This window comes from Sebastes fasciatus, chromosome 16 (genome assembly GCF_043250625.1).
Source record: "Sebastes fasciatus isolate fSebFas1 chromosome 16, fSebFas1.pri, whole genome shotgun sequence".
NCBI lineage: Eukaryota > Metazoa > Chordata > Actinopteri > Perciformes > Sebastidae > Sebastes > Sebastes fasciatus.
In genome coordinates, this window is record NC_133810.1 from 10,768,192 (window position 1) to 10,789,956 (window position 21,765).

At 38.9% G+C, this 21,765-nt stretch overlaps 2 protein-coding genes across 7 annotated transcripts in view; both read left to right on the forward strand.

The window, feature by feature from the left end:
* Positions 1-16,152, forward strand: part of jakmip2 (janus kinase and microtubule interacting protein 2) — a 36,304-nt gene extending 20,152 nt beyond the window's left edge. The window contains exons 16-27 of one of the 5 annotated variants that reach the window (XR_012590355.1): positions 457-510; positions 592-657; positions 747-815; positions 1,765-1,842; positions 3,042-3,092; positions 4,057-4,209; positions 5,017-5,082; positions 5,344-5,420; positions 9,849-11,401; positions 13,919-14,083; positions 14,199-14,253; positions 16,057-16,152. Coding sequence is in view for 3 of the 5 variants with exons in the window: in XM_074611078.1 (XP_074467179.1) it covers positions 457-510; positions 592-657; positions 747-815; positions 1,765-1,842; positions 3,042-3,092; positions 4,057-4,209; positions 5,017-5,082; positions 7,472-7,666 (732 nt within the window). In the remaining 2 variants the exon portion in view is untranslated. Of the gene's footprint in view, positions 1-456; positions 511-591; positions 658-746; positions 816-1,764; positions 1,843-3,041; positions 3,093-4,056; positions 4,210-5,016; positions 5,083-5,343; positions 5,421-7,471; positions 9,808-9,848; positions 12,811-13,918; positions 14,084-14,198; positions 14,254-16,056 lie in introns of those variants that run through there. The other 4 variants (XR_012590354.1, XM_074611080.1, XM_074611079.1 and 1 more) reach the window with 4 other exon arrangements.
* A 208-nt stretch (positions 16,153-16,360) lies between these two features.
* dpysl3 (dihydropyrimidinase like 3) overlaps positions 16,361-21,765 on the forward strand; it is a 52,185-nt gene continuing 46,780 nt past the window's right edge. The window contains exons 1-2 of one of the 2 annotated variants that reach the window (XM_074611082.1): positions 16,361-16,478; positions 17,940-18,271. In XM_074611082.1, coding sequence (XP_074467183.1) covers positions 17,951-18,271 — 321 coding nt within the window. In that variant the 5' untranslated portion in view covers positions 16,361-16,478; positions 17,940-17,950. The remainder of the gene's footprint in view (positions 16,479-17,939; positions 18,272-21,765) is intronic. The other variant, XM_074611083.1, reaches the window with a different exon arrangement.

Genomic DNA, 21,765 nt, shown 5'->3' on the forward strand with positions numbered 1-21,765 from the left:
CAGTCAGAGGCTTATTTCTAACATCTTCTTACTGCATTTTAATATGTTGTTGGTTTGATTCTATTTCTCCTGTCTTCTTATTTCATTTTTACCTCTCTTTTATGGTTTTACTGTATTACATTATTGCCTTTAATGCACATTTCGGTGTCTTAAACTATGTATTGAGGCAGATCCGAACCCATCCGCCTCTACTAGAATGCACTTTGGGTCAACTCCTGTTGTTTTTAAATGTGCTCTATAAATTAACTGACTTGACTTAATTAATCATAAAGTATAAAAGCAAGAGATCCCCCTGTGACAGATCCCACAATTCTTATGGCCACACAACAAATGAGGAGCTGTGAAGATCCATGCTTTTGAACTAATTTTATAGTGGAAGGAAGACTTGATTAGAGGTAAACATTAAAGGTAAATGCCTTTTTGTGTATGCTCCTGATTATTCTGTTTTCTTTACAGGACGTGTGCATACCAGATCTCATCAAACTTCTGGATATCCTGGGAGACAACGGGGTAATTCATATTGAACTAAACATATCAATATATGATGCTAAAACAGGCACATTATTAATACGTTTTTTCCCTTTTGTATAGAACTTAAGAAATGAAGAGCAAGTGGCCATCATTCAGGCCAGCACTGTTTTGTCACTAGCAGAAAAGGTACGTTTAGAAACCACATCATGGAAAACTCAACACACAGAACAGTTTGTGCTGTGCTGACTCATGTTTTGCTGTTTGCTGCCCTCTAGTGGATTCAACAGATCGAGGGGACGGAGGCATCGCTGCACCAGAAGATGATGGACCTGGAGATGGAGATGGTGAGTCAAAACAATCCTGTTGTTGTGCCTCTCTGATTTCCTCTTTGGCCTCCTGCTTGAGTATAACATTTTTATTATTTTTAATAGCTCAACAGCAGCTTTGGTCCAGTGTGATATGATTGAAGCTGTCAGTAGGCCTGTTATCCCCCATATCACTTAGACCCTAGTCTTAAAATATTGGTTTAACCCTTTGAACTCTGCAATAGAAATGGTCCGCCAGTACCTACATTGGTATTTTTGCTTATTGTGATGTCATTTCTTGGATTCTTGGTGTCTTCAAATATTATGCTACAACGTTATGTCAGTCAATAAACTATAATAATTGATAATTATTGAGTATTGAAATTGTGTCATAAATAAAAATAGATCGGACATGTTACATATATAACATATTAATCCAAAACATTTCTAAATGTAGAAACATGAACAAAATATTTGTTAACACTCCAAAAGTTATTTGAACCATGCACATTTTTTATTTTTTGACATGTGCTAATTTATATGAGCAGATCGGTGCAAAGGCGTTTTGATAGGTTGATAGTAATGACATCATCACGTGCGTACAACGTGATGATGCGAATGACAGAAGCCTTTCTGCTGCAAAAAGAATGAATGCAACACTCGGGCGCCACCGTGCATTTCACCACGTTCCGCACGTAACATAACATAACATAACAATGTCATCACGAGCGTACAGCGTGACGACGAGAAAGACAGAAGCCTTAGCTTTCTGCTGCAAAAAGAATTAATGCTCTAGCTATTATGTTTTTTATTTAACATTTATTTAAACAGAACCATGTAAACAAAGATCTCCCTTCTCTGGGCGGGCGGCCACAGGAGGTCTGTTTTTAAAGGGTTAAATAAAGTGTTACGTTACAATTGAGTTATTAAATAAATTAAAATTACCTCCACCCTTATCACTATCTCTGACCTGCTTTATTGTGTACAGGAGATGTTCTGTAAACAGAAAGGATATCTAGAAGAGGAGCTGGACTATAGAAAACAGGCCCTGGACCAGGCCTACATGGTACGTATGTGTTTGTGTATCACGTATACATCACTTTGTGGGGCCAAAATCTGTTCACGGTCAGACTGCTGAGACTCAATTCCCATATGGGGACGAATATTTAGGTCCCCACAAGTTTATCATTTATATTTCATGTCTTGACTATGGTTACAATCATGACAAGTTTAGTTGAAGGGTTGGGGTTATGCATGTAGTAGTTATGGTTAGGGTTAATTCTGCTGGTAATGTAGGTTAATTAATACAAAGTTGTACATATTTTTGTGTTTACTGTTGTGGCTCCTCTCCTCTTCTCCCTTTATATGCTCCCACTGGGACCCCTCATTCGGAAGCACAACATCTCCTTCCATTGTTTTGCGGATGATACCCAGCTACATGTACCACTAAAAAGTCCCAGCCCTTTGTCTTTACAACCTCTGTTTGACTGTCTCCGGGACATTAAAGGCTGGATGTCCCAAAACGTCCTGGTGTTAAATGAACTGAAAACTGAGGTGGTTCTCTTTGCCCCCTCCCGAATCCACCAGCTTTCTGTGTGAAAAGCTCAGCCCACTGTCATCCTGTGTGAAACCTTCCGCAAAAAACCTTGGGATGATTTTTGACTCTGCTTTTAAGTTTGATAAACAGATAAACTCTGTGGTGGGAGGCAGCTTCTTCCAACTATGAAGCCTAACAAAAGTAAAACCCTTTTTATCTTTCCAAGACTGTGAAAAAGTAATCCATGCTTTTATTACCTCTCGCCTTGACTACTGTAACTCCCTCTACATGGGAGTCAGCCCATCCTATCTGCCCTTTTAACTCCCTATACCCCACCTAGGCCAATCAGGAAGCTCAGGGGCGACCGCGCCTTCTCAGTTGCGGGCCCCAGTCTGTGGAACAAACTGCCCCACCACATCAGATCTGCTCCCTCTACGGAGTCTTTCAAAGCACAGCTCAAGGCTTTTGAATGCACTTAAATTGTGATTACCAATTGGCCTTTTATAATGTTTATAACAGTCTTTTACTCATGGATTTTATCTCGGTCTCTGTCTGTGGATATGTGTGATTTTGTTGTCTGCTCTGTTGACCTGTTTTATTCTGCCTATCTCTGTAAAGCACTTTGGCCAGCTCGGGTTGTTTTAAATGTGCTATAGAAATAGATTTGACTTGACTGGACTTGACTCGACATCAAAAGTAACAACAGCCCTGTTTTCTCCTTCCGACAGCAAATCCAAGATTTGGAAGCAACGTTATACAACGCCCTGCAGCAGGACAAGGTGCTTCATGTCACAACATATTACACACTTACTGTTATGAAAAGCACTGTCAATTTCACACAATAAATCTCATTGTAATATGTCAACCTCTTGTAAAACATCAGTACTGGTTACATTTATGTCATCTGAAATACTAGAGGGGTGAGGTTTATCAGATCAGACATCAATTTAAATCTTAAAGAAATGCGTCACAAAAATAATATCATTAATTTGACATGCACCCATGCACATCGCACTAATCTGGAACATCTGTGCTATCAACATGGAGTCCACATGACTACTTTACATGGCTAATTGCAAATTATTTGACAAATCATTATAGAGACTTTGCAATTCTTTTATTTTAACTTATCTTTTATTTAGTTTACATCAACAACAACACAATATATACATGTTCATACAATTACTTTATTTTCCCAGCTGTATATAGCGTTATATTCAAGTGTTAAACAAGATAAAACAAAACAACAGTAAAGGGGGAGAAATACCCACCACTCCAAAATATATATGCACATATAAACAAAAAAAAAAATGTCCACTCCAAGGTATAATAGCATAGGTTAAAATACAGGTACAATATTTACTCTGGGAAAAGATAGTATTAAGTGTATATAGAATGTAAAAGTGGGAGTTAGGCAGGAGGGTCGAGCACTGCTGGATAGTATTGTATTAATAAAGCCATGACAGGGCTCTATCGATTAGTAAAGGTAGATTTTTGGAGCCTTTATAAGTATAGAATTTGGTCCATCTGATAGATGTTGCAATTATGAATGCAAATTAATAAAATAAGGGCTTCCAGGAAACATAACGTTCCTATATGGCTTCTAGAAATCTTCCAGGAATCTTATTTCCTTGAAGCTGACGTTAGAAGTGTTCACATAAGAACAGTAGGACCAGAGATAAGTGTTTCCTTAAATCCATTATGGTATATCTACTGTTTCTGATGCCTGTCCTCTTCCTCCAGGTGATAAAGTACGGCGAGCCTCTGGATGAGCTTCAGAAGGACGAGCTGCGGACGGCGGTGGAGAAGCTGAGGAGGCAGATGCTGAGGAAGAGTCGAGAGTACGACTGCCAGATCCTCCAGGAGAGGATGGAGCTGCTGCACCAGGCGCACAAGGTCCGTCTACATCTGTACCGCTGATGGATCTGTGTGTGTGATAATCAGGGCTGGGTACTCGTTACCTTTTAAGGTATCGACCGAAATAACCCAGTAATAGGTAGTATCAAAACTTCTCCAGTCATACAATACCTGCAATCGATGAATCGATGAAGGATTTTGGATTGAACGCAGAGCGGATTTAAAAAAAAATTGGAGCGTTGCCTCGTCTCCTGCTCCAATTTCACTCTAGTACCATTCACATCATGAGTTCAAAGCATGCCCAAGTGTGCCCGACCCAGAAAGAGTCTGTGTATTGCACACAGCGGCTGCGTAGGATTGTTTCAGACTTGTGTGATCCAAACATTTCCACTAACTCCAGAGCAGCAGGTCGGTTGAGTTCATTGTTAATATTTGCCTGTTAGGCACAATGGCCGCAGTGTTTTTAGTGGCATTTTCACTGCGGTCAAAAAATAGTTTTCTCTCCCACTTGCTGCACACAAAGGACGCACCTGCTGGGCGGTCTAGCAGCAATCAAATGAAACCAATGATTTATGTTCAGTGTGGGACACACACACACCGCTTCCTTTCACATGATGGGTATCGAATGAAGCACTCTATTAATGGTATCGGTGTCACTTTAAGGGTACTGGTATTGGTACTGGCACCGTCATTTTTTAAACAGTACCCAGCCCTGGTGATAATAGAGCTCTGTGTGGAAACAGGTTTGCATGTTTCACTTGTATGTGTGAAATCTCTCTTGGCTAGAGATAATTAACCCCTCAGGAAAAACACATTCCTCACAGTTTTCTCTCTGAATCTCTGCAGAGAATTCGCGACCTTGAAGACAAGACGGAAATCCAGAGGAGGCAGATTAAAGACCTGGAGGAGAAGGTAGGCCATGTTTCATGTCTCTCTGTAGAAAAAAAGGTCAATACATACATTAATTAAGCTTGAACACAAACCATGAAATACTACTGAGTTCATTTAGTTCAAACATAATTGATATTCAGAAAGATTGGTTTCTTAATTATTACTATCCAGTTTCCCTGTGCAGTGAGCCTCTGTTTCTGTCTCTGCTGTTACTAACATATCTTGAGTGTTCCTCTAATTCTCTCACTCTCTTTGTCCCTTTTCACCTCTTTCTTTCTCCAGTTTTTGTTTCTGTTCTTGTTCTTTTCTCTTGCCTTTATCCTTTGGCCTTGAAGTCTTTGGCGTGTCCTGTAGCAGAGGTGAGTCCTGAGGGCTTTGTGTAGAAAGTTCAGACCACCACCAGCGCCGTCTCTTTTCTGGACCTCGGTCAAATACTTTTCCATTGAAGCAGAAACTGCACAGCAAGTGTGTTGGCTTTGTGCAGCTGCCAGAGTAAAGGCTGGGAGTACTCCGGCTGCAGAGCCAGAATTGGCCTTGACAAGCACTCAGTCAAGATGCATTTCTATTGCATTATTAAGACTTCCTGATACGGGCTTCTGACCTTCAGAATAAAAGCAGGGAATGTATTATTATTTTGAAAAAATAAAAAAAACTGAACTGTAGATACTGCAAATCAGCCAGTGAGAGTAGAGTATACATTGTACAATAAACTCAACACAAATTATGTCAAAATACCTATCCTGGCCTGTATTTAATTCTCAGATTAACATTTAATCTGTAGTTGTTTTAAAAAGGAAAATACAAACAAACTAAAAACTGTACAGTGGTGACATTTTGAGACAGTATGCTTTATTTTGTCATCACAGTGTGACCACTGGAAGTCTCGGTGCTATTTGACCCTGGTCTGCGTACTCTCCCTCCTATACATGTACTTGCTTCACCTCGCCTTCACTTAGAAATATTCATTCCTTCTTTATCTTTCCACTCAGGCATTTCTGTTATCGTTCATGTTTTTCTTTTTTACATCAACGTATCATTTTTGCTTACTGAAATGTTTCCAGGTAGCAGACAACTCAGGAAGCAAACAGAGCCATCGTCATCGCCATCTCTCTCCCTCTCTTGTGTTTGTTGTCACCTCTTGACTTTTAACCCATGTTTCTACATGTGTTTTTAAAATGATGCATACAGTCTCCGTTGTTTGTAAATGGTCTTACAGGAATATTCAGTAGTTGATTTGAGTTTTTCAGCCACTTGGGGGCAGAGCAACAAGCTGTGACAACATACTGTAATATCACCAAAGAAAGTTGTAATGTCCAACACTAGTTTTCGTCTTTTAGCTCTGGTTTGGTCTCCAACAAATCCTGAGAAACATATCTGGCGCTTTAGCTGCTAATCGCTCCACTATGTTCACCAGCTAGTTGTTAACTTTTTGATGGACATTAGGGCTACTCAAGGTTACGTCTAGGCAAAAAACTGAAATGAAAGAACTGCTATAAGTCTATTAATAAGCATCAAGTCAGACTGGAAAGTATGAAAACAGTATGGATTACTTAAGAATATACTCTACCAATTTGCTTGACATTATTTTTAGTTGCTTTAAATAGTCTGGATTGCTGACAAATTTGCTGAAACACTGCTAAATACCGAAATAATACAATTAGGACTGCAACTAACGGTTATTCTCTCGATTAATCGAGTGTGAGGCATTGTGCAAAAATGTTTTTGTAGACCAAGCTCAAATACAATCTAAACATGTTGCCAGGAATTAGATAACTTTTGGATAACTCCATAATTCGTCAAATAAAATAAAATAAGTGCAGTAAGAACAACAAAACAAAGCATTATTAATTTATCAAATACAACCCCAAAAGAGGGAGACCATTTTACATAATTGACTGAAGTATTATAATAATAAAGAGTTACAATATGATTACATTTCATAATTTATATTCATTATTAAATCAGAGTAAGGCTGCAACTAAGAATTATTTTCATTGTCGATTAATCGATTAGTTGTTTGGTCTATAAAATGTCAGAAAATGGTGAAAAATGTTGATCAGTGTTTCCCAAAAATGGCATCCTCAAATGTCTTGTTTTGTCCACAACTCAAAGATATTCAGTTTACTGTCATAGAGGAGGAAAGAAACCAGAAAATATTCATATTTAAGAAACTGGAATCAGAGAATTTAGATTTGTTTTCTAATAAAATGACTCAAACCGATTAATTGATTATCAAAATAGTTGCTGATTAATTTATTAGTTGACAACTACTCGATTAATCATTGCAGCTCTAAATACAATAGTGATTTCTAAACATTATAAAAATGTGCAGTGTATGTTAAATTTGCTTTGACACACCATACTCTTGCCTCCTCTAATTCCTTGTGACTCCTCTCTCTCTGTCTCTCAGGTGGTGTGTCAGCTTGGAGATCTTGTTTGTGACTGCAGTGTTATTTATTTTCTGGACAAGTGTGGAACAATGTGCGTAGCAGTGGCTGCTAGCGTCATAACATCAGTGACTGCTGTCAGTATAGGTGGATGTATCGTGCGTTGGCCATGGAAGTTCACACTTCAGATTTTAATCTTTTGGGGTTTTTTATTTTAAATTGGGGGTGGGGTTCTCAGGATACTGCCCAGGATGACGTTTGTTTTTCTTTAAGAGCGATGTTGGACATCTCTCCAAACAGCTGGGAGTACTGTAACAGGCTGCAAGGATGACACACATTTAGTAGATGCACACACACACATATACCTACACACACACACAGACACGCATGCATATACACACGCATGCAGATGCAAACACACAAACATGCTTTGACAAATCCAAAACCAAAGCCTGGGAAATGTTCTCTCTGCCATGCAGGGTAATAATAACGCGTCATTCACCACCATTTAGCCACAGTGGGGATTTAAACAGGCAGAACGACTCACAGACAACGAGGCAAACAAACCGACGGACCACAACTTCTTCTTCTTCTTCTTCTTCTTCTCTTCTTTCCTTTCCAAACCCGGAAGGACGTTCTTCACGAATGCGTGAACCTCTTGGTGATGTAGAAGCGAGCCAACTCAGGGCCCATGAGTGCAGAGAGGCCAGTGCTGGTCTCAGGTCAGATTATAATAAGGAACGCTAATGGGACATGGTGTGTCACCGGCTGGCCCGCCCTCGCTGCTCCCAGAATGGTGCTTACACAGACTGCTTGGACTCTCCAGAGGTTATACCTCGACAAAAGACAGAGCTACTGGTGTGTACAAACACTAAAAAGGGGGATACAGGACACTCAGGTTGACTTCACCGGACACACATAAGAGTGAAGAGAGGTAAAAAGAGAAAGAAAAAGATCACGGACACTTTCTGATCCAGAGCCTGGATCTCCACAGATTGTCGAACCGCTTCTTGATTTTTTCCTCAAAAAACCAGCAGACTGTAAGAGCTTTACTCTCTGGTTATCTTTCTTTTCTACAGCTCCCACCACTCAAATACTGTGTCCCAAGATTTCCACTGATCAAAACATCCCTGTTCTGTACTGTAATATATACATTTGTTGATATGTACATGTGTCTGAATTATTCCATGTAGTCTCCCCCCTTTTATTTCTGTGAATAGTTGCACTTTTATTTCACTCTCTGAAGCAGCTTGAACAGTTGACGTAGTTTATAAATGACTCAAATTGCTCTGTTTTATTGTGGTGACGGCTGCAAAAGATGAACTTTATTCCCTTGAGAATTATAACTTTAAAAAATCGTTGGAATATGAATGTGGAGTAACGAAATATTTGCCTCCCTTTTTTCCTTTTTCCTCCCTCTATCACACACAGTATACTGTATTTATGAATCCAAAAGTGTGTTGCTCTGGTTGACCAGCAGGGGGTGCTGGTTTCACCTGAGCGACTTTCAATTCTGCCCTTTAAAGTCACATGATCTTTTAACAAACTTGTAAATATTTTCAGACAACCTTGCAAAAATATCTTTATCTGGTCAGATTAAATTCAAATGTAACAGTTGTGTCATCAGTACTTCCTTGATGCACAGAAAATGGACAAAAGCTAAATTCATCAGTTGAATTTGACGGAAAAAACACAGTTTTCTGTCACAAGATCACTGCAGGTTCTCTGTCTTCTCCTGTTTTTTACTAACATAAAACGTCTTTGATACTAACAACCCTCTTTTACCAAACTCTACTTGCCACTTCCCCAAAATGAAACAGTAGAAAGTGAACGCAATGCAACACCTGCTCCACTTCTCTCCTGTCAAGCCCAGTCCCTGCAATATTTACTAGTCGACCGTGCTTGTTCCCTACGTACCTGAGCTAGTGTATCTGCCATCGCACCCCCCTTCTGGCTCCATTCACAGGTCTAGGGTATCTAGGCATCTCATTACATAGTGGACACCCACTCCATTCACTTTACCAAGGGGAATGACTGAGACTATTTCTGTGCAAACTCAGCTAACTAGCAGTTGCCTTAAATGCACTTTCCCCCCCCTTTTATTCCACTTGTAAGTTCCTTTTTAACGATTATTTTTTAATATTATCATATAATGTAATGTATATTTTTTGTCTTTATTTCACAGAGGATTTTTTATTATTATTATTATTATAATTATTATTATTATATTTACCCCGTCTGTCTTCCAGCGAGAATTTAACCCCTCCTCCTCCTCCTACTTTCGTCTAGATTATTACAGAAACAGAAAAAAGGAGTAATGCTGTAAAAAATAAAACAAAAACATGGCCTTTGACCTTAAATAATTGAATAAATTGTCTTCTTTTTGCATCTTTATTACAGGTATGCTTGGTAAGGGTTTTGTGTTGAAGGTGAGCATTTTTAACTATCCTTATATTTTTCTTTCATCTTTCCTTCTAAACTTTGCATTCAGAGTAAAAGAATAATGTCCGCTAAGGACGATTTGAGACAGTTCTCTCATTTCTTAAAGGGTCTCATATTGTAAAAAGTTAGATTTTCACATCTTTTTTATTATAAAGCAGGTTTAGGTGCTATATAAATACTGTGAAAGGATGGAAACGCTCAATCAATGGAGAAATACACACGGGCTGTATTCGGAAACTCTGCCTTTAAACAAGCCGTCAGGATTTCTGTAACTTTGTGATGTCACAAATATACAATACATATAGACCATTACACAGTTTTAAATGTAAACATTCTCAATGTGTCCCAGTTTATTCCCGGTTGCAGTGTATGTGAAATGGCATCATCTGACAGGAAGTAAACATGGACCCAAGCTGTTGCCTAGCAACGCAGTTCCATTGCAATTCCACTGAAATACGCTAAAACTAAGCATTTCAGCATAGTCAGACAGACAGTATGAGGAAAATAAAGGGATTTGAACATTACAGCATGTAAACATGTTATAGTAGAAACATAAAATGCAAGTATGAACCTGAAAAAAATGCATAATATGGGACCTTTAATTTGTCATATATCTACAATTTAATTTTTAAAACTTTACTTACTACATATTTAAAATGTTCTATATCCATTTTGGGGGGAAAAGTGGAGAAACATCCTGTTTAAAATGATTAAAAGACGGTATGAAGATTTTTCATTTATACCGTATTTGTATTACCAATGTCTCAGTATATTACATTGTCTGGCATTAATTATTTAGCTCCTGGATTGATCATAATTTTGTCTGACAAAACAGTCTCAACACAAAGTCCCTTTAGTAGCTTTTCTGGAGCTGTCAATCGTATCATATGATCTTCCTCAGCAGATGGAGTTGCTCAGTTGTCATGGAATTGTTTACTTTTCTGAGCACTTTAAGGACTTCTCATCCATGTTGTTTTAAGATAGGAGATTAAAAATGAATTACTGACATTGGAAACAGCAGTTAACAAAAGGTAGGGAGGGAGGGAGGGATGAATAGATTGATAGATAGATAGATGTACTTTATTGATCCCAAATTGGGAAATGATTGTGTTACAGCAGCAGGTTATCCAGGCAATGTACAGGAACAGTAAATCAAATGTACATTTCAGCACTAGAGATAAATATCTTGTCCAAGGTCAAGAATGAACTCTCATCATTTATCAATGTTTTTTTCTATGGTATCTTTGTTAACAGGATTTGATTTGACAACAATTCAATTGTATTGTTTGTGTTGCACCATATTGCTGCTCCTGTCGGTGTCTAGTAGTTGTATTATCAGTTGTCTCTGCTAATGGGGTTCTGCTTTGTTCAGGTCAGGAAGAGGGAAATAGGCTTTGAGCCATGGCTGCTATTGGTTATTCTTCCATCTGATGTGCACTGCACATGTTTCACTCAATGGACAGAAATAGCAATTGCATAAACTACTGCTGGTACATCCTTTGCTGACACAGGTCAGTACTATTGTTCAATACAAATGTCATTATTTTCTGTGGTATCTTAAAAGTTTTTCATAAAGTCATTCATAAAAACAGCTTAAACATACAAGGGCTCAGTGTTATGAAACCGTTTTAAGACTTGTGGTATATTATGAGAATCATAAAACCTTCCTACACTGAAGCAGTGAATATTTTTTGGGGGGGTTTATGCAGGACACAGAGTAGGGTCAGTCCAGGATAACAGTCTGTCTTTTCACTTTAGTCCTGACTGTCCTCGCCAAGCCAGAAGAGAACAAGGTGCGAGCCAGGTTTCACGTTGTGGACCAGTCCTGCCAAAGGATGTCTGTCATAAAAGCACTTGTATCTGTCCTCCTCTCAGCAGCCACACAGAGGTCACTCCCAGAGGTGATAGTGTGCACTGGCTGAATAACTGCCCTCTAAAACCATTTTAAAAGGAAAACAAAAGTGTGCCATTTTTTCTGTGATCTATACTAAATTCAGCATTTTTCTCAGTTACTGAACACATAATCCTAAAAGACACATTTGTTATGTGTAAATAGAAACAGCTTCTTCTGCAGAATGTCTATACTGTAGATGCTTTTTCAGCACAGCGCCTCAGCTAAAACTCTTTTGACACAACTCAAGGGGGGATAGTTTAAAACTCATATTTTAATTTAGTCATACCAGATGACATGAAAACCCCAGTGACATTCATTGCGTGTTACAAAGCCCTCCTCGCTGTAAGTTATACAACATTGAAATATCTGACAGTACATCCTCGGAGGCTCCTTAACCTTATTTCAGCAGCAGCTGGTCGGCAGCCAAACCATCCCAGGCGGATGCAGCTGCCCAGTCTGCTCCGTTCAGCTGCTTAGCAACACCGACTTCATGGCTCATACTCCTGTTATTAAACATGTGAGACCAGCCACCCACTTGGTTTCTTTTCATCTTTTTTTAACTATAGTGAGAGAAAAGATTAATTTCCAGCATTATAATAGATGGTGCAAAGCAGCTGAAGTGTGTCTCCTCCTGCAGCTTTGACCTCAGTTTGCCATTCTTTTATTATCAGGCTCATCCAAGCATCCGAAAAAAAGAGTTGAATGTGAGCCTTTGTCTTCACTCTCTCCTGATCATCCTCTGTGTGTTGCCAAAGGATCACTGCTGCTGGTGACTGTGTGCTACTGCGCTACTACTACTGCTCCATGCTGCTCTGGATAATGAGGGGAAAAGATTGCGGTCTGTTTTTCCCAGTTTCTAAAAATACAAAGGCTAGAAAAAAAGTCACAAATGAAGATGAGCCAAAAAGTTTCACCAAATATAGTTTTTTTGTTTTTTTTTATAACATTATATGCATTGTACATCATTAACAAAGAAAATTACATAATTCAAAACAAAACATTGTTTGTAAAAAATAAAAATAATTACTAATAATGATTATAAATACCCCCCTAAATAAATAAATAAATAAAATAAGAATAATAAAATGATTACTAATCATGATGATAAATACCCCCCTTGATAAATAAATAAAAGATCTAAAAATAATAATAATGATGATAATACGCCCCCAAAATAAATAAAAATAATAAAATTATTACTAATGATGATAAATACCCAATATATAAATAAATTCAATAGAAATAATAAAATGATTATTAATTATGATAATAAATACCCCCAAAATAACTAAACTAAATAAAAATAATAAAATCATAATCAATAATGATACAAAAATACCCCCAAAATAAAATAAAAAAATGATTACTAATAATGATAATAGATCTTCATGTAATACACTAGGGGTTGTTTTATTATACGGTAAAGTTACATAGAGTCTTACTTAAGGCCCTTGTCCAGGATACGTCAGTTTTCTCTTTAGTTTTCTAATTCATCCCTCCTTTTATTCAATTTCTTGAATAAAGGTGCTCCAATGCAGAACCCACTTGTCAGACCTTATCCATGCATTAGACGTTTCCCGTCTGAATTAACTCCTATTGACTTGCCTCTGGAACATTGGCCCACTTACTCACTTCTTCTCCCTCGCCGTGAGGCCTCTTGTGCCAAATCCATGAAGATCACTGAATGTGAATTCGCCAAAACTCTGTCCTATCTGCCGTCGTTCCTTCATGCCTGGATGAACAGGCACTTAAGCCAGTGGCAACATGAGAGCTGTTGTCTTATGGGGGACATTCATTTTACTAGCCGGCCTACCTTACATCCATTTTTAATACGGAGATAGGGGGATTGTCTCCTGCCTTGTTCTTTGTCATTGCTTTAAAAGCCTCATTAAGTCGGAGCAATATCCTGTTGGTGAGCTTCCTGACTGAGAGCCAAACACAGCCTTGTCACAGGTTGTCATTCAAAGGGTGCAACGTCAAATCTTTGGTCATTATTAGCTGGAAAATACCAGACAACCCATTATGTACTCCGAATTTTCTTTCTCTACAATCAGAGGGGTTTAGTTTGACAATGAAACCACTGCAGAATTCACCCAAATGAAATAAACAACTGTTTTGTTTTTATGGTTTGCAGCCGTCATGACATCATTGACATTGAAAGCCAGACAGTGTGAGCTGATGGCTCCACTGCCTCCCAGTCAGTCTGCTCTGTCCAGACCACAGTAAAGCAAACATCTGCACCAGCCTTTGAGCGCTGTCCTTGTTCTCTCACATCATTCTTTTCAAGTCATCTGAACTGGTTGGTGTCAGTGTATGAATGTGTGGCCGGAGCCAAAACACATAGCGGCTGCATGGGTGAAAATGTAAAGAATGCTGACAGTTTCTTTTTTTTTGTTTTGTTCCCCTTCTCTCAGCGTTATTTACTGTCTAAAGACACACTGGAGGAAGAAAGGACAGGACAAACACTCAGTAAGTCACCATTGCATTACAGAGGCAGGGACTTTTAGAAGGCTGTTGGCATCTCCACGAACCTTGATGCTTTAATCACATTCATGTGAGGGGACATTTCTGCTGGTCTGACAAGTCGCTGCACTAGATGCCAACAGAGCCACAGGAACTGCGACGACAGTGGTATTCAGCAGGGAATGTGTGGAAATAGAGCTACTTATCATATTTTACTCAGCTTCAATCCCTTGAAGAAATCTCCACTAAGCCATCCTTTCAGAGTAAAGTGCTTGATCATATTTCCTCTCCCCTGCATTTTAACTCTCTGAATGACAGTAAAGATCTGCAAAACAGGCAATGCCAGCTATGAAACAAAATAACCACACATAGAAAAATGATGACATCTTCTGATCAACCAACATTTGAACTGAAGGGGAAATGGTGCCCGATACTATATATTTTTCCTAAACCTAACTATTGTGGTTTTATTGCCTGAACATAAGCAAGTGTTTTTGTTTAATTCGCAACATTAGGCATCTCTTTGCAGCGACCTAAAAGTGACGCCAAGGGGTCTGACAAAGCGTCAGTATGTGACGAGTTGGGATGAGAACATGTTGTTTATTTCTAGCATTAATTCCCTCACTGCATTCAGACTTCGTCAGTTGTTCTCCTCTGGCTTACAAATGTAGAAATGTATTTTTGCACGAGTCAGTTTCTTCTGCAGGAGCATGAAAGGAAAATACTGGATGCTGGCTCGACTGCCGCGCCCCATGAAAAACAACCGAGGCTTTATCTCAGTTGCTGACAACCTGTTAGATGAGACCTGAGGATGTGGCCTGTGTGAGTTCACTGTAGTGTGACTAACCTTTCCTTGACACTCTTTCACATCTCTCTGTAGACACACACAGGCACACACACTTAGCACTTCCATGGGATCTGGAAGGCTTGTTATTTCTAATCCAGATGATGGAAATTTGCCATTAAGCCTCGACCTCACTGTGAAGCCATCCTCACATTGGACCAGACTAACCTGATGTTATTCTTCCAACCATTAATCCATAGCGACAATTTTTTTTTTTTTTTAAATGTTATTGACTCAATTAGTCCATACATGTATTTTGTTCTCCATGATACAAACTCATTTCATCATAAAATATAAATGAATAAGACAAAGAACATGCCATAAGATAATCATCATATGTATATACAAAAGCAGTATTTTTATGTGATTTAATAATAATAGCAATAATAATAATAATAACCATAATCATAATAGCCTAATGATAACAATAATAATAAACAAAATAGAAAATAAAAAATTATAATTGTATTTATTGACTCAATTAATCTATACATGCACTTTGTTTTCCAAGATACAAACTAATTTCATCATAGAATATAAATTAATATGACAAAGAACATGCCATAACCTAATCAAAATATAAATAAAAATCAGTATTTTATGTGAGATAATAATACAACTAATAATACAAATAATAATCATAATCATAATCATAATAATAATAATAATGATAATTATAATGATAATACAAAATACAAAATAAATTAAATAAAAAATATATTAAAAACATATATCATATCAACAATTCTTACAATTCTTAACACAAGGCACATACTGTATATAGCCTAGATGGAGCAAAATCCAGAGAAATCCTCTACTTCTCATCTTGTTTTACCTTTATCAGTAGCTACTATCTGGACCGACTATTCTGGAGACAAGACAAACAAAAAGACTATTTTGACCTCACTCCAACTTGTGAAACATGCTGATAAATGGCTGTTACATAATTGCATTCCTGTTAACAGAGTGACGGTGTTGACTGTCGACTCAGCAGTCTCTCAGTGTGAATCCTGCTCGTCACTCCACTGCTGCTGCTGACTCCATCCTGTCTGTCTCATTTGTGCTGCGTTGAGTCACTGATCACCGTAGAAGGAAGGAAGGCTCACAAGCACATGGAGAAACATCAGCTGTAGCCTATACTATGAGCTGTTCTCAGGTGTAACGTTAAAGCTATAGTTACACATCAACCTGTGGTGCTGAAAGGAAAGCGACACAGTGGACAGACAGCTCCTCCTCCTTGGAAACCTGAGTTACCTGCTGAGTGCGCACCTGTATCCAATCAGCTCATCATAGGTCGCAGACTGTTGGAACTGCTGAGTGACTTTAAGGGCCAATACAGTAGTTTGACTCTTTATCCAGCTGAATTAAACTGCAGCAGAAAGAAGAGGTGAGTATTTTTCTCAGTATTTGCAGAAAAAGTACAAAAATATTTAAGTTTTTTAAGTTTCCAGGTGCTCTTGAACCTCATATCCTATAGCTATAGCATCCATTTGAAAGGGTCCTCTGGTCACTCTACTGGAGCTCTACTGCATGTGTTTGTTTCCTTTTTTTTATACTTTATTTTTTCCTTTTTTCAAGGTTGTTTTCATATATGCAATTTACAGTTCGTAATTAAAATAGTTTTATAAACCAATTTTTAAGTAGATGAGCTTAGAGACAAACTCATTAAGTACACTACAAGAGAAAAGAACTTCAACATTCAAAATTGAAATAAAATTAAGGAAAGAAATAATAATAATAATGATAAAAAGAAAGAATAGAGTTAAAAAAAAAAACACATAAAAAACAACAACAATAATAATACAAAAATTCGACAGTAATAGCATGTGTTTGTGTTTTCACTCTAATAAAAGGGACTGTTTGTAACTTTTTACAAGGGTTGGTGTTCCATGCGCGTTCGCGTGTGGCTACGCTGTTCAGACAAGACTCCAACACAAACTACACGGAAGCACCGAAACCGCAAAGTTATATCTAGTGAAGCCCGTCTCGCAAAACAGTGTCAACTCTTCCTGCTCCATCCCCCCGACCACGGCCAGAAGACACAGGGGAGACCATAGCTTTGGTCTCCAGGGCCGGAGTCTCTGCTCCTCTGCCTGCTTGCCTTCACTCAATAACGTGCGCGTTCTCGCGCTCCACTCTCACGTGCATGCGCGCACACTACACACTGCAGAAGAGTTAGTTTAGCTCTGAGAATATCTAGTGAATGTACAGTGGACGTTTTTGCAGAAATAAATGCTGCAGCTCCTCCAGACCAACAGAGGTTTCCTGTGTCTTGTGAAGTGACGGGGCTCCGCAGCGAGCCTAAACGTCTCCGACCAAAACTCCGGTTCCCTCCGGCCGCGGTCGGGAGGCTGAAGCAGGAAAAGCCAACACTAGGATCAGCAGTGATTCATGGAGAGACCTTCGTCTGGTCAGCTAACATTACTGCCAAGCAGCTGAAATATAGAGTGATATTGTGGTTTAAGCTGACGTGTGTCGCCTCACTGTGTTGAGCGATGCTCGTTCATGTCTATGTAGAGCGAGCACAAGCGCGAGCCCGACACTGACTTTCGTTAACTTCACGGCCACAGGTGTCGCTGTTAACGAGCATTTCTGAAAGTTACAAACAGTCCCTTTAAAACTAAACAGTCATAAATCCACGGCTCTGTCTGCATTTAGGCTATTTAAACTACTGTAATTTTATTTTATTTGACAAAAAAAAACTGCTACCTAGGTACCACCACAGTGCCACCTCTGGCTTTAACTCAACTCCAGTCTGCTCTGGCTTCCTCACACACACACACACAGACGCACACACACAGGACTTCAGCACCACTTTAACAGTAGTCTTCCTCGGTCACTTGTGCAGGTCTCTCCAGCATGGCAGAGCGCAGAGGAAACCAGGACGAGCTGCCGGTTTATCTGGCCCGACCCGGCACCGCCGACCAGGTGCCCCGGCAGAAATACGGCGGCTTGTTCTGCAACGTGGAGGGCGCGTTTGAGAGTAAAACCATCGACTTCGATGCTCTGAGCGTCGGCCAGAGGGGCTCCAGGACACCGAGGACCGCCAAGAGAGAGACCGAGCAGGGGGCGAGGAGCCCGGCTACTGACAGCAAGATCTGCACCCCTGGTGTGGAGAGTCCTGCAGCTGACAGGCGACGAGGAGGGAAAGAAGTGTTGCAGAACCTGGGAGATGACAAGGTAAGAAGACTGTAACTTGCAGCATGTGTTAATGACAGGACAGGAGAGGTTTCTGCATTGGTAGTTTGACTTTTTTTTTTTTTTTAAGAGTGATGTTTAGTTATGTTTCAATGCTGAGCAATTATTCCATTAGTATTATTAATCAATAATATAATGAAGGATGGAGAAGTAGCCAACAATATAACAACCTTTTGAAATTGCAAATAACAATTAACTCACAAATTGACCCTGATGTTGTCAAACTGTGGACCACACCTAAATAAAATAAAAAATCTCTCCATCGTCCACCTATTCAAAGCCTCTTCAGGCTGGATTAATACATTGTATATAGTACAACATTGCATTAGGGAACTAAATTATGGATGAAACCCTAAATTGTGTCACACAGCCACGTCACATATCAGATTACTCACTGAAATGATATACACCTTCCTAAAGAAATGGTCAAGATAATTTAACAGCATTGCACCTTTTTATCATTTATTTATGGTGGAAAGTAACTAAGTACATTTACTCAAGTACTGTACTTATGCACAATTAAGTAAAATTTTGAATGCAGGACTTTTACTTGTAATGGAGTATCTTTACTTTGCTGTATTGCTACTTTTACTTAAGTAAAAGATGTCAGTACTTCTACCATCACTGGTTTTTAACGTACGTATATGAGGGGAAATGCACGGTGCCTGCCAAAATGGCTGGGAAATGAGACAGACTTACCATCCACTGCCAATTTTCATCAGAATATGTTTGGCAACTGTAGTAATTCTTAAACTCTTGAAGAATACTGCAGGAGAATTAACCCAATATATCAAGACAATAAAATGTAGGGGGAAAACTAGACTCAAGCAACCATAAGGCCACAGAGCACAGTATGACTGGAAAGCTTCAAGGTTGGACAAATGAATATTTCTGTCATCACTACAAGTCTGATCCACTGCAGACATGACTTCTGTTTAAGTGAAACCACAGAGCTGGCGACCATGATGCTAAATATTATACTGGGGGGAAAATGCAACAAGTGTTGCCCTACATATTTTGCAACATATTGACCTGCTGTCGTTTGAGTGACGACAACTGTAGGTCCATTAAAGCAACAAGCTAAAATATAAGAGAAATCATACTGTGACAACTACATCCAGGTTTGTATTTATTGCAATGTGCATACATAGAGAAGGTGATATGACTTCACACAGGTTAGAGATGTAGTACACATCAAATGCAGCTGAGAAATATGAGCATTTTCCTTTCTGGAAAACTTGCAGTACACTTTTATAGCGTGTGCATCTTAGTGGTAAATGTTTTTAAAAGAAAAAAAAAGCAGCTTAGAAACACCTAGTGCATCTGGCTGCTGAAGAAATCTAATCAAACTTGACACATGGCATGTAAATAACATCATAGTCGATTGGCAAACTAAAACAATTTAGCTGCAGGAATGTTGTACTGAAACCAAAATCAAACTCTAGACAAACCTTCCACTTAATTAAATACAATGCCTCAGACTGTAGTTTGAGGTACTTATGTGCTGCTGCATTTTTTTAATAGTTTTTTGATAGTTATGAAAGGAGGTGAGAGAGGGGATGACAAGGCTGTTTTCCTTCATTTTGAGTGAAAGGTTGCCAACATGTTCAGAGCAGTTGCTATGGTGTTTTTAGGTGGTTGCTATGGTGTTCTGGGTGGTTGCTATTGCACTGAGTGGTTAGAATGGTTGCAATGGTGTTCTTGGTTGGTATTACTAGTGATGTTGTTTGGTTGCTAGCATGTATGAGTATGGTGGTTGTGGCTGTTTTTTAAATGGAACTACGTGGTTTCTAGGATGTGATTTTAGGAGTCACACAGCAATAGTAGTAGAAGTAACGGTAGGCAGCCGTAGTCAGTAGTATCATTACTAGTAGTTACACAGGCTCATTATCTAAACCGATAATGTTCAGTGTGGTTCAGTACAGTGTGGTAACATGTTAAATACTTAGCAAGTTACTGGAGAACTATATTCTGGATAGGGCTTTTTTCACAGGAGACATTTTGACTTGTCATAGGAAAAGCACAGGTGTGTTAATAATCACATCACGACGGTGCGATAGTGTGCCAACGAGCACAATACCCAACCTGATATCACACCAAAGCGTGTAATATACCCATCTATCCACCAGTAGGATACGAGTCGGTGTCACGTTTTGCCTCGCCTAGGTGTGAATATTATGCACGTGCAGGAAGGTGCAGCACCAGCAGGGGGCAACAAAACCACTCACTTAGGTTTAGGAAAAACTTCATGGTTGGCCTTAAAATCAGAACTTAAACTGAGTAAAATACGTACAGAAACAACCTAACATAAATACGGAAAACACGTCACAAACGTCACTAATGTAACTTCAAAACAAAACACCGGTCTCCTGGTTGAAAGTCGTGTGTTTGTTGGACCCATCCGCCTCCCCACCCGCCCGCTATAAGCTCTCACTTTTGATTCTACGTCACTAGCTCTGAGCGTAGCATATTTACGTGGATGCATTTACATTGCAGTCAGTACAGACTACATGGCGTACAAATGACACGCCTAAAGCATAAACGGCGATTTTTTTTTCTTGGTTTTTGTTTCTCCAAAAAGATACAAAGAACTAATTTAAGGCAGTAAAGTTTAAAATGTGGAGACACTTTTATAGTTAAAGGTAGCCATACCACACCATTTCTCATCATGCCACCTGTTTTGACAAATTATATTTATATGTATGGAAGAGGAAGAAGAATGGGCCGATGCTATCAAGCAGGCACTCTAAATCTTCACCACACCCGCTGTCAAATAACTCTTGTTCTGAGGAGGAAAGTCGGTTCCTCTAATGTCAGACTGAGATCACTCTCTGGGCACCAAAAATGATGATTCATGTCTCTCTCTCTCTCTCTCTCTCTCTCTCTCTCTGGCTCTGGCACTCACACTTGCAAATTTTGGCTCAGAGAGAAAAGACGCTGTTAGACTAAGTGATGATGATTACTAGTTAGTCATCGCAGGGCTGGCCACATATTGGCACACACTCATACTGTACTCATATAACACATGAATGGAGCTGATACATTTTTATAAGAAGCAGGAAGGAGTTAAACATTAAGAAATTATATAATGTAATACAGTCACAGAATATATTAAAATGTAATTGAATTCTCGTCTGAAATCATCAGCAGCAACATTGGTATCCTCTAATGCAATACGCAGCAGCATGTGTACCAACCAATGACAATGCAGTGTCCTATTTAAAGAGGCAATCAGTGAAATTTAGTTTTTTCTTGATTGTAGGAACGTTGTTGAAGTGTTTGCACTATTTACTTTTCTTATTAGGAGACAGCAAGTTCAGTACATCATGGACATCTTGTTCTTTTAATGTCTTTGGAAAGCAACACTTACTGTGTCTCTAGATAAACACCTAATCAGCACTAGTGATATAAGCTTTTATGATTTTGGTAGCAGGATCTATTACGTAAAAAAACACATTAATTATATATTATATGAA